This window comes from Tenrec ecaudatus, chromosome 11 (genome assembly GCF_050624435.1).
Source record: "Tenrec ecaudatus isolate mTenEca1 chromosome 11, mTenEca1.hap1, whole genome shotgun sequence".
Taxonomy (NCBI): Eukaryota; Metazoa; Chordata; class Mammalia; order Afrosoricida; family Tenrecidae; genus Tenrec; species Tenrec ecaudatus.
Genome location: NC_134540.1, coordinates 26699287 through 26713257, shown reverse-complemented (window position 1 = coordinate 26713257; position 13971 = coordinate 26699287). Strand labels below are relative to the sequence as shown.

General features: G+C 37.0%; 1 protein-coding gene across 2 annotated transcripts in view; it reads right to left on the bottom strand.

Annotated features, from left to right (window-relative positions):
- The window catches only part of KLHL1 (kelch like family member 1), a 417008-nt gene that overhangs the window by 108734 nt on the left and 294303 nt on the right, over nt 1-13971 (bottom strand). For both annotated transcript variants that reach the window (XM_075563613.1, XM_075563615.1), the window contains one exon: nt 11787-11973. In XM_075563613.1, the coding sequence (XP_075419728.1) occupies nt 11787-11973 (187 nt within the window). The remainder of the gene's footprint in view (nt 1-11786; nt 11974-13971) is intronic.

Below are 13971 nucleotides of genomic sequence, written 5' to 3'. Positions count from 1 at the left end.
AATATTGACAGTTCAAGCCAGCGAAGTGAGTCAGCAAGAGAGACACTGTTGGGGCTGCTCTAAGCTCGCACATGAGGTCACAGTGATCCAGAACTAAATGAGAACACGAGCTGTAATTTGCCAAGGCACTCCTATACTTTGCTGCTGCTGTTGTTTTTAGGTGCACTGAAGTGGACCCTGACTCATAGGGATCCTATCTACAAGGGTGTGACACTGCCCAGTCTTGTAGAGTTCTGGGAGTTGTTGCTATATTGGTTCCATTGAGGCAGCCATTGTTAATCAAATGTATAAGGCCATGCTAATTTTCAATGACCCTCAGTCCGGCTTAATATCCTCTCAAGGCATGGGTACCACCTCATGACATGTTCGAAGTAAGTGAGGAAAATCCTCTTGATCCTGCCTTCTAAGGTGTATTCTGGCTCTATTCTTCTAAGACAGATAGGTTAGTTCTTCTGGCAGTACTTGCTTTGTTTGATGATCTTTTTCAGAATTGAAATGTATCAATTATCTTCAATCGTTCTTATTTGTTAACCAGGTTTCAGATGCATGTTTCAGATGCATATGAGGTGATTGAAAATATCATGACGGGTCAGGCAATCCCCAAACCTGCTGCCATCATGTTCATTTTTACTGATGGTGCCCTGTATAGTGTTTCTAACACCCTAATCTTAATGGAATCTGACAGCCTCATCATTCTTCCCTGGAGTGGCTGGTGGATTTGAAATGTCAACCTTATTGTTAGCAACGGTTACCTCATAGCACTGCCAGGACTCCTCAGACCATAGTTATTTTCATTTGCATTTTTAAAATGTATGAATTATTTGATGTCTATGATAACAAGTATTTGATTTCTATGCTAGTTTGAAATTACTGGAAAGAATTTGCATTTTCCTCCTGATAAAAGAAACATCTTAGTCAAAATCAAAAATAGAAATAATTGAAGAAGATTTTATAAAACTGTTCATCCATTGAGAAACATAACTGTTTTTAGGTGCACAATAGGAATAATTTTACAGATAGTCCATTATGACAATAGAGAGGATAGAATTTGCTTCACTATCCTAATTTGGGTATTTAGCAAATGTACCAATCTTGAACATAGCATAAAATTAAGTAATACAATTTGTCTGAAATGACAATATGGATGTCACAGAGAATTCCAATAAAGAATATAAGTCTCCTTTACTCAACTCACCAGAGAGGCCCTCAGGTCCTCGCACAAAGTCTTTTTAAATATAATTTTAATGCAATATTAATAATCTGAGTCACATGATTTTCAAGCTTTTGAAAAAATCTATACATTAGGTTGATATAGAGCAGCTGAAGGAGCTCTTGCTGATTATAGAGAGTGGGGGGGGGACCCAACAATTCCATTGATTTAATTCAAATTGAACAGTCACTTAACTCTACCCTGGTGGCATAGTTGTTGCAATTTGGGTTGATGACCACATGGTCAACTGTTTGAAACCACCAGCTGCTCTGCTGAACTGTTCTACTCCTGGAAAGAGTGACCATCAGGGAAGCCCACAGGTCACATCTAGTCTGTCTTAAAGGATCACTGTGATTCAACGACCGTGAATTTAGCTGAGTTTGACTTTATGGTCACAGAATTACCTAATGATTTGTTTTTACTGTCAGGACCCAATGTATAATAGCAGACATCACAGAAAAAGAACCTGGAAAAGGTCAGGGAAGACTTGTATTTATTTTATTTCATCATTGTTAGTAACTATCATTTTCACAACATAAATAATCAATAACATATTAAATGAATTTCGCAGAAAATGATACACCTATTAACAAGCATTATTTTGTGAGGGGTCACAAGGTAGAGATGAGCCAGTGAGAACGTAGTATAGCATCGATGAAACATACAACTTTCCACTAGTTGTTTAATATTACACACACACACACACACACACACTATCATGAACCCAATTCTACCTTACAAATCTGGCTAAACCAAAGGATGTACACTGGTACAGATAAGAGCTTGAAACACAGGGAATCCAGGACAGATAAAGCCCTCAGGATCAATAATGAGAATAGCAATCCCAGGAGGGTAGAGGGAATTTGAGTGGTTAAGGGGGCGAGGGGACGGATCACAATGATTGGTATACCCCCACCCCAGGGGGACAAGTAACAGAAAAGTGGGTGAAGGAAGACAGCGGTTGGTGTAAGACATGAAAAAAATTATATATAAATTATCAAGGGTTCATGACGGTGGGAGGGCGGAAGGAAAAATATGAGGAGCTGATACCAAGGGCTCAAGAAGAAAGAAAAGGTTTTGAGAATGATGATGGCAACATATGTACAAATGTGCTTTACACGATGGATGGATGTATGGATTGTAATAAGAGCTGAAAGGACCCCCATTAAAATGATTATAAATAAATATTGTTAAGTGGACATAACTCTAAAAAAATTAAAGTACATTTCATTTTCTGTCTATTCAAAACAGAATCCCTGAACATGAACTCATATTATGTGACATTTTCAAAATAGTGATTTATTTTATAACTAATAAAATGTGCAAAGGATCAGCAAATTCATTGCTTTGTATATTACTATTGAAATGCCCTAGGTACAAGTAAACACATTAAAGTTAACATTTATTCAAACTTAACTTTTCCTTGATAATGTGGGCACTGATGAGTGAAAAATCAATATAAAACAAAATAAAAAGGTGACTCACATGCCAATTTGTAGTTAACATCCAAGTCATTGAATTGTCTGTCCAGAAAAGTAGTTCAGAATATGAAGGAGCGCCGATTGCATAGTCGTTAAGCTTTGGCCTGCTAACTGAAAGGTCAGCAGTTTGAAACCACCAGCCCTTCAGCGGGAGAAGTTGGAGTCTTCTGCTCCCTTTAAGGGGTACAGTCTCAGAAACTCACAGGGCCATTCGACCCTGTCCCGTGGGTCACTGTGAGTAGGCATTGTCTCAAAGGCAGTGAGTGTGTTTGGAACATGAGGTTCGATTTATCTCTACCTAAAATTCAAACTTATAGGGATTTTAGCTTTATTTTTCTTAATGGCTACCAGCTGGGAAATCTATGAATAATTGATTTTTACTAACTTCAACATTAAAATTTATATTAGTGGCATGTTACTGACTGATGAGTGTAGAAACTTCATGTGTTTTATAATATTTTAATTTTTATTCTCCATGGGTAACTCTCTGGAAGTAATTTAAGGTAATTGGGATTCTCTTTTCATTTTCCAAAGTATAGTCATGAATTAGAAGATTAAAACTAGGTGTGTATGAAACACTTGCGTACATACACATATAAATTCTATCGCAGGTTTGCAACCAGAGAGGAAATAATGAAATAGGAAGGGAATGCACACTCGTAGTGAATAGCACATTCCTAGGGAGATTGATGAAAAAGAAAGCGCTGTGTACTTCAGAACTTGTAATTATAGCAGGCATTTTATTCAGAAACACAAACTTATTCAATCAACATTCACAGAGAGTTATAGAATGCACAATAGAGTAGGCTAACTCTTCTGACTATGTGAACGCAAGCTGAAGTTGCTAGTAGGCTAAATTTAGAAGAATCAGACCTATTTTATCCTGGATTCATTTCTAGCAGAGGCACTAAAAATAGTTTCAGCTGAGATGGTAACTAGACATTTTCTCTTTCTAGTGAAGAGAAGGGAATGCGAGGGCATCTTTTTTAAGGTGATTGACTTTTCCCTTGAGAAACGCTCCCTTCACTATCTGCGAAGGAACATGACAATCATGAACTTGAGTCTTTGTCTGCAGACTCACTGAGGAATATTTAAATAATTCAATTTTGCACAAAAACCTTTTTTTCATGATTCTAAAGAGTATTAAGGATCCAGAGACTCTGGATTCGCCTTGGTTTTCCAATGGGATCCTTTGGGAAGTATGCTTCGCTCCAAAAACAAATATCCCTTGGTAGCAAACTTGGCTTTGGCTGTCATGTTACTTAGGGGTGTGGGGAGTTTAGTTTCTCTGATAACAGTTTCAGCTGGTGACCCTGACCTGGTATTCTCCAGCGATAGGCTAAGTTCAAAGACAAAGTTCTATAGTGGAACCACAGGAACTGAATGCAGTTTCTGAGACAGACTTTAAGAAAAGCAGTATTTGAAAGGACAAAATCAAAGAGTAAGCTTTTTTTCTTCTTTTTTAATATAATGTTTCCTTAGAAAAGCCACACGGTATTTTAAATATGTTCCCCTCCCTAAAGCTCTGGCTTCTGTGGTGCAGAATTATTTTCTAAAAATCATATGTTAATTACTATTGAGTTTGTTGCCTTAAAAAGTATCCAGTTATTGGATTGTGGTATGAAAACCTGTACTTTAGAAGTATTGAAAATGCAGCTAGTTCAAGTAAAGCCGAGGAAGTAAACAACAAGCCAATAAGGCTAAGCACTCTTAGCGATTTCCCTTTCCATTGTTGCCTTCAACAAGACTGATAATGACACCAAGTAAAGTACATGATTCACCAAATGCTTCCATGTAAAGGAGTTCGCTATCCATTAGAACAAAGAGCAAACATATCAAAACTTATTTATAAATTTAGACCATTTCTTAGCTTAAAATATGTGACACAATCTAAGTTGGCCTTAAATCTTAGCATATAATTATACATGCACTTAAAAATATGATTCACTAATAGAAATCCCTAAGAAATTATAACTTTTAGTCAACTTTTCCCTCTCCTTGATTATTTTGCTTCAGCCCCTCTGACAAGTTTCATACTTTAAGAAGATTTATTCTGGGTTCATGTAAATACGATGAGGCTGCCTGATCAAAATCAATACGTGACCTTTTCTTGCCGTTTTGCAAGAAGAGTAGAGTTTATCGTCCTCCCCTTGTCCTCGTGGTTAATCACTACATAAGGAAACAAGTGCTGCTGGCACAGTCTAGACAGGTTATCAGCATATTTAGCCTCTCTTCAATTATGGTTCCTTTGAAGTTCTAAATATCATACCAGGTTATATAGGAACAGCATAATAATGCAACTCATTTATTGTTTTCTTTACTTTATGCCCCATGTGCACCTTAATTTTTCAACAGTTTGTTCATGTTTGTTGTTGCTGATGCCCTGTCATTATGCTACCCCCACTTGTGTATATCAAATAGTACTTCCTTTTTATTCTCTTTCAAAAATAGAGTCATTTTCACTTGCAGGGCTCCACTATGCATGCATTTGATGCACCAAAGTCGAATCCTAATTTAGTTGCTATAATATGTTGGAAGTGAGCAAGTGCATACAGTATACAGGATTAACTCTTCTATCCAGAAATGGCTACGTAAAAAGCATATGCGCATTATGACCAGTCACTTACAATGTCACTTGTTCAATGTCTACAGATAATCAATTAGAGGTTCTCTCTCTTGTGCTTTTTGTCCCTAAAAGTAAAACCCACTGGAATTTTTCAAAAATAGGTCACTGAAAGAGAGAATCATCAAGTAAAATAAAAAGCTATTTTGTTGTAAGGTACCGTATATACTCGTGTATAAGCCAAGTTTTTCAGCACATTTTTAATGCAGTTTTTGTGGTAAAATTAGGTGCCTCTATTGATATCCAGGTGAGCTTATACTCGAGTATATATGGTGCAGTAGAATTGAAAGTAAATATATTTTTAGGAGAAGTACGGTGTGTTCCTTTGGGCATGTCATCATACTGTGGCACATGAGAATTGCCTGTGTGTCCTCATTAGAGTTGGGCCAAGGACAATGAAGTGTGCCTGTTTTACTGCCCTGCCTTGTTTACTGCTGTTTTTGACTCTTACATAGTGCTTGTGAAAATACTCTTTACACATCTTTGGCTGTCCTGAACGCAGCTTCTGAGACCCGCACTTGGAAGTAGAACTTACTTGGAAGGCGATCTCAGGAATCAAACGTGAGAAGGCAGAGTCAGGAACAAGGGAGGAAAAGTAACAACAACAACAAAAGTTTCAGAATTGAACTAATCACTACTATGGGCAATAAAGACGCTCTTGGCTTTGTCTTGTTTGTGTGTGTGTCTGAGGTGACTGGAAATTAAGTCAAACTATTTCATCTTTAGAACAGATTCTGAGGCATTTGTTCAGCTCACTAAGGATTGCCTTTGAGGTTCAACTCCGCCCACCCCTTGTATGCCTGGGATTCTATGGCATGTGAAGCATACCGGGCATACTCTCGATGCTTCGAAGAAAGTTCTTGGGCTAATGACCAAGTAAACTAGGAGGTTACTTGTGATAAAGCATCTCAAACCAAAATTCACTGGAGTTGATTCTTAATCATAGCAAACCTTTAGGGCAGAGGAGATCTGGTGTTTTGGGTCTCTAAGACTTTAACTATTTGCAAAAAAAAAAAAAAAAAAAAAAAAGACTACTTCATCTTTCCCCAGAAGAGTAATTGGTGGGTTTGAACTGCGAACATCATGGTTGGTAGCTCAATGTGTAGTCTGTTATGCCGCTAGAATAAGCAAACAAACAAAACCAGTCACTGCCCTTGAGTGGATTCTGACTCATATTGTCTCTACAGGGCAAGACAGAGTTCCCCTGTGCATGAAGACCGTGGCTCTGTAAGGGAGGAGATAGCTTCATTGCTCCTTCAAGGAACTACTAGTGATTATCAGTCCAACTTGTCATGCACTATGCATCTTATGATACAAAGCTCCTCCTATGACACCATAGTTATTAAAATTAGTCATGCATAGAACATAGAAAAATTAGTTTTAGATTATTTTGCTATTGGTTCATTTCCCTTTGCTAGTACCTTTGAAAATTCCCTTGACCTAATGATTTTTAAGAGAAGAGAGTACAATTTTTAGATACGATCTTAATGCCTACTTACAGATAATAATAGCTAACAAAAAGTAGAAAACACATCTTAAGGAGTAAAAGCACAATAAAAATGCAAAAACTTATCTCTAAAATATCTCAGTTCTGCTTGCAATCCTTTGCAGTGTTTGACTTCAATAACTTTCTGCTTCAGAAAGAATAATTTCTCTGAGAATTAATATGATGTCCTAAACTTTGGTCAAAGTTTATGGGATATAGCTGATGACCAATTGCTACAATTCGAATAAGAAAAGGGCCCTCGAAACGATGCAGTGACACAGTGGCTGCAGTGGTGGGCTCTACAGTAAGGATAAATGCGAGAACGGTGCAGGACCAGGCAGTGTTTCTTTTTGTTTTACATCCGATCACGATGAGCCAAAACCTACTCAAGGGCTACTGATAATAACAAAGGCCATCTTAATCCTGCCTATGAGTTTTCTCTAGGAGCTATACTTTCTGTTTTATTTATTTATTTTTACTGATGATATAACCTGCTTGGCTTGATACTCTATTGTGTCTCTATCTTATAATAAAAAATGTATTGGTACTACAAGGCTTGGTATTATTAAATCTAAATTTAAGGGTTTTAGTATCCCTATGGTAGTTCCATTAAAACAAAAGGTTTTATTTTTCTTCCTAATCTCATAAGGCAGGGTTAGATAAATAGAAATTTTCGCAAATTTTTAACTTGAGAGGCTCCATGTTCTTTTATTTTATAAAAATTATACTTTAGTTATTAAGACGACTATTATAGAAACAGTTTTCTAATACTAAAAGAGAATTGGAACAGTACAGCTTACCTAAATTTTAATTCCTGCTTCAACATTTGTGCAATTAGACAAGTGTTTTATAGAGTCCCATATCAATTTATACAGAGAAAATATAATCTAAGTTTTACGTACTATAGGGAAATTAATTGTTTACATATATTAAATAGGTAAAAATGAATATCCTTGACTTCTTAGTGATATTTTGATTCCTATACTAATACTGATTTATAGATTAATGTTAAATCCTAGTCATTGTCAGATGTAATGTTAATTTCTTTTTAGAAAAAAAAATGTAACTGTGTGAAAATTTCTTATATCATATAAAATTAATCTCTGTTTAAGATTAATTCCAGTTAGAATTAATATTTTAAAGAGATTATGTAGAGTGAAGTATTCTTAAAAATTAAAATGAGCCATTTGATCTAATATTTCATATCAATTACAGCTGGCATGCAATTAATTCGAAATCATGGTTAGCCCATGTGTGCAAAGTAGATCTGAGTCCATAAGGTTTCCAATGTGAAAACCTCTGGGAAACCAACTGTCATTCTTTTCCTCGAGTCCCTCAGATTATATTATAAGTGTCAGCCTTTTTTAAAATAGTTGATCACTAAACTATTTGTGTTACCAGTGTAAAATTACTACTTATTTAGAAAAGACTTGCAGATAAATATAATTATGTTCATTGAAAGTCACCCAAAATCAGTATACTTACTGTTAAAGTTAAAATAAATCTTGCACAATATTATAATACAATTTTCATACCTTTGTCCCCCAAAATGATATACTCAAAAATTCACTGCCCTTGACTGAGTTCTGACTCATAGCGACCCCTGCAGTTTCCCAAGATCTTATCTGCTTACAGAAGTGGCAAGCCCAGTCTTTCTCCCGTGGAGTTGCTAGTAGTGTCAATCTGCTGATCCTGAGGATTGCAGCCCAATGCCTAACCACTACACCCCTGAAATCCAGAATAAATTATATAGTCTTCAGGGATTAAAACAAATACTGGGTACATTAAACGGTATTTATTACCCTCAAAATGATGATATAGTATTGTCATTAGGTGCCACCCACGTACTTCTGACTCATAACAACCCAGAGCTACAACATACACAAGACTTCAGCAGCACAATTGCTGGTATCATTGAGCCTATTGTTGCAGCCGCTGTGTCCTTACAGTCCTTGGGGAAAGTCATCTTAATCTCTTTCACTGACAGTCTACAGACCGTGATGCGCTTCCCTAGTGGCTGGTCCCTCCTGAAAACATGCCCAAAGTATGTGAGATTCAGTCTGCTGTCCTTGTTTCTAAAGAGCATGGAGACTGGCTGTACTTCATGACCGATCTGTCTGTTCTTCAGGCAGTACAGCATTCTTGACAACACCTTAACTCAACAGCACCTTGGTGCATCCATCGTCCTCTCTTCTTCCGTATGCATTGTCGAACTTTCACAAGTATATGCTGTTGTTGTTTGGTGTGTTGGGTCAGCTCCATCTCAGAGCCACGCTATTAACCACAGAAGAAAATAGTCCCCGGTCTTGTGCTATCTTGACAATTGTTACCATATCTGAGCCACCATTGCAGCCAATGCGTCAACCTTCTGATCAAGGGTCTTGCTCTCCTTATGTCCATCCACTTTACCAAGCAGTATGTTTTGCCAGGGGCTGCTCTCTTCTGACACACGTCAAAGGGCCGGAGACAAGGACATTATTCTTTCCCCCAGGGAGCATTCTGCATACTGCTTCAAAGGGAAGCATACTGCTTCAAAGACAGACTTGCTAGAGCTTTTGACAGGTCGTGGTACTCTCCGTATTTCTCACCAGTGTCGCAATTCAGTGCATTGTTTTCTTTGGCCTTCATTATCCAATGTCCAGTTGTCACATGCCTATGAGGCAATGTAAAATACTATGGCTTGGGGTGGTGCGGGCTGCCCTGGTGTAGCCTGGTCAGAGTTGAGGGTCCTGTCGGAGGCCCCGGAACTGCCCAGCTCTCCGATGCTCTAGCTTTGGTTGTCTAGGCTGTGCTGTCAGTTCGTGCCAAGTACAGATCATCTGAAGCACCGGTGGGGCTTGAGGACAAGGCAGTGGCCTTGGGCAGGAGGATGGGTGCTCCACATACCTGTCTTGATTTTAATCATGCAGTATTTCTCTCTTCTTTTTGCACCACTACCTCTTGATCTATACATATTCCTCATGAACACAATTAAGTGTTCTAGAAGTCTCACTCTTCTCATAGCTACCCATAGTTTATTATGATCCACACAATCTAATGACTTGGCATAGTCAAGACATCATGGCTCTGCCATTACGAATGAATATACTAGAAAATTTCCCTCTATGACCAGTAACCACTGTTTGTATAAACAGCGTCCAGTCACTGAAGAGTTTAAATTGTGCACCTCAACAATTCGTATACTGAGGTTCCTAGGCAGCCTAAAACTGCATTAAAGTGCTTTTCTCAACAGTGTTTCCCACTCTACACTATTGGTTAAATTAATGACGCTTATCAATAGAGTTACCATACATCGCACTAAGATGATTGATGATGTTCTCTAACATAGAATCATAATGACATTTCTACAGTGAATCAGAGACATGTAATTTTTAAATATATGAAGCAATTTGATGCTCACACTCAATTCTAGGTGCACTCTGAGAACAATTACTTCTTATGACACGGCTTTGCTTTACGCACTGAAGATACTGGTGCTATAGCAAAATGTGGCAAAGGAACTAGACAGTGTCCGGTTATTAGAGAGAATAGCATCTGTGGTCTTAGAAGATTTCTCATCAAACAAATAGCCATCTGAGGGAGGCCTCAATTGGGCCCACATGGAAGCACACCAGCCTGTGTGAAACAAAATTTTCCAACGATGAAATCCAAACCTGATAGAGGGAATGGTATCAAAGCTTAAATTGTAAACACTTGATCTATGGATGACAAAGGGAGCCCCACATCCCAACTCCAAAGTCCACCCTTGGATTAAAGTCCACGTGGATTCCCTCACGTGGACCATAGATGATGGGATGTGAACAGCCTTGCTATCGTGTAACGTTCAGTGTGTTGTTTTGTTTTTCTGTATTTTATTATCTACTTCCCCTGTATTTGAAATCCAGGATAGGTGTGTAGGGCTACAAAGCCAATGATTGTATTGATGGTTTCTTGGGGATATGGCATGGGAGGCTGGGGGACCAACAAACATGAGTACAAGAAAGACGTAAGTGTTCCAAAATTGATTGTGGAGATGGTTATACAATTCTTTTTAATGCTTGAACTGGCTAGTGGGTGGGAAGTCTTATGGATCCAGTGACAGTGGAAGCTTCTCAGCGCTGGCAGGGGTCTTCACGTGGCTCCTTCAGCTCCTGGGCACTAGTGTAGCTCCATGTGTCATTTCGGTAGGAATTTCTCACAGGGAGTGAGTGTCTATCCTGCCTCCCATGAGCTATTTATCTCCTTAGTGCCTCCAAAAGAGGTCAAGCTGCAACCTGATTGACAGGTTAACTCCACCCCTTCACTCCTACATCTCAAACTGACATCAGATTATATATATACCACATGCTGCAAATTATATTTTTCTATAATATTTAAATATATTGATATATTACATTATAAATATATCATGTATTAACACAAATAAGCAATTTTTATTTTTCTACATATTATTTGCATGTGTACTTACTCAAGTAAAGTAAGATATACATTAAATCGATAGAAGATAATTAATATTTGTGGAAAATTTTCCAGTAACTATGCAAATGTAAAATTAATGCCTTCAAAAGTGTGTTTAGTTTTTATACAAACCATTCACTTTTTGAGGGAATAAATAGGTAATTAAAATCAAATGTGTAAGTTTCAATTGCCACAGTTACTACGCTCCCTTATAAGTACCTATTTCTTTACCTCCATTCTCTTCTTCATAATTGAACTCCCAGCATGCAGCTGCCTAACCAATTACATATCTTAGCAATGGAAAGCAATTCTAAATACATGCAGTGCATTATGTGGCCAATATTTTCTCCTAAAGTATAATGTAAAAGAAATGGATTAAAGGTTTAAAGACAAATAGCAAACAGAAGCAGAGATTATAGACTGGAAATAAAAGAGGTCTTTTTTAATTATCCCCCTAAACTTAAATCGTAAAAGATAGAGTTAGCATTACTTTTGTTGGCGTGCCATAGAATGACACACAATGTGTTCTGCACATGCAGAATTACATACCTTTGTTGTTATCCATTCCTCCGACAGCATATAGGGTTCCAACTGTAGATTTTCTGGGTTTAGTTCTTGGACTCTGCATTAAAGTCCTTCTTTCTGGCAATAGATGGTATTTCATTGCTTCCAGAATCAGCTTTTGACATTCTAGATCATTCTTAAATAATGCGTGATTTTCTAAGTCAGCCAATATCTGTGAATAATATACAAGGGTTGTTAGTAACACTTTAAAGAAATGTGTCTATAATATCAATAGGGCAAGTCAAAATCAGAAAGCTAAAATATCACCCCATACTAATAGAGAAACAGAATGTATTATTAATTATTGTTACTGGGAAGTACATATAGTTAAAATTCATGGTTTCCATAAATCAGAATAAAAATTATTTGAGTTTGATATTATTTGACATACTTTCACCGCACAGAAATTAAAGTGCTTTGCAGACAGCTATTTTCCATTCCACTTCCTCTAAGGGAAACTGCACATCAAATATAGTTGTCTGTTGGTCATAAATATGTTCAATGATGAAAATTGACACATATTCTTCAACATATTAAGGCATAACAAGCCTATCCTATGTATGTATGTATGTATATATATATAATATATATTATATATATATATAATTTAAGACATTCTGGGTATGACAAACTATTTTCAAATCAAAGAAACCCAATGTAAATAAAAACACCTACTTTCATAACATTTAAGAATACTAAAATTTTAAAGCTCTGTCTAAAAGAATATAACAGTTTAACAGAATTTCGGGATATGTAAATGTCCTTCATTCTTCTTATTCGGTGCTGTGAGTGGATCCTTACTCATAGCAACCCTATAGAAAACCCTAGATAAAATCCTACATAAAACAGAAAGAAACACTTCCCCATCCTTTGCCATCCTCACAATTGGTCTTAAGTTTGAGTCCACAGGTGAAGCCACTGTGCCAATCCATCTTGCACAAGGTCTTCCCCCTTTTCTCTGCCCCTCTACTTCACCCAGCATCATGTCCTTCTCCAGGGATTGGTCTCACTTGACCACATGTTCAGCATGCGCCCAGGAAGCATTCTGGCTCTACTTCTTCCAAGAGGGATTTATTTCTTCTTGTGGCGGACCATGGTGCTTTCTTCACCATGTATCAGTGTTATTGCTTTTTCCACACTCTTCCTTATTCAATGTCCAACTTTCTCATGCATAGGAGGCTATTGAAAATGCCATGCCTTGGGTCAGGCAACCCTCATTATCAGCAGCACAAGCTGGTATTTCAACACCTTGAGATCTTACCTAACTGCTCTTCCATGAATGTTGGTTGTGCACACATATACTTAATTCATCTGTGTGCATCCCTATTTGCTAATAGTCCAAACCATCATTATTTTTGGTCTTTCTCACTCATTCTTTATGTTCTATTTTTCCTTCTTTCTTGTTTTAAGTAAATGTGTTTCCGTTTCAGTGGCAATGACAGTTTTGCATAGGGTTAGGACAGCAAGAGGCTGACTGTAACATTGACTCGATGACCTTTCCATTACCGAGCACTGTACCTCATCTACAAACAATGTTCATCGAATGAAAAACTTAATACATGGTGACACTATGTAATTAAATTACCAATTTCAACACACTAATTTAATCTTAATTAATTTATTTGGCTACCCTAATAAATTACTAAAGGAGGCTTCAAGAACATAAAAAGACATAAAACACTCATTTATACCATGCAGGAAGGAGAACACAAAAGCTATGAAGCTGAATAAGCAGTCTAGCATATTAGTGACCAGATGCTAAATTATAAATGTGAGGATTTTTAATTAAGTCATGGCTATATTCTCTTTAGCTATGTTCTTATTATCCATCTCGATCCCAAACATTAAATCAGAAAAATAAATAAATAAATTGAAAAATTGTTTAGAATAGCATATGGAATCTCTAACAGAAAAATTTTAAGAAAATTATTATTTTTATCTTAGTAGAATACTTGTTTTTAAAACATGAAATATCATATATATAAGGAACAAGACCTCAGTGGTCTATATAAGCTTAAAGGGGGATATTTTTAATATGACCCATGCTTGCTTATGTAAGTTCTAAAGTATCCTTTCATCGAAAACTTTCTCTTCTCTTATAAGAGAAAAATAAACTATCTTTCACAGGGATATGTATATATAAATTTAGTTGACCTTTAAAAAATGAGCA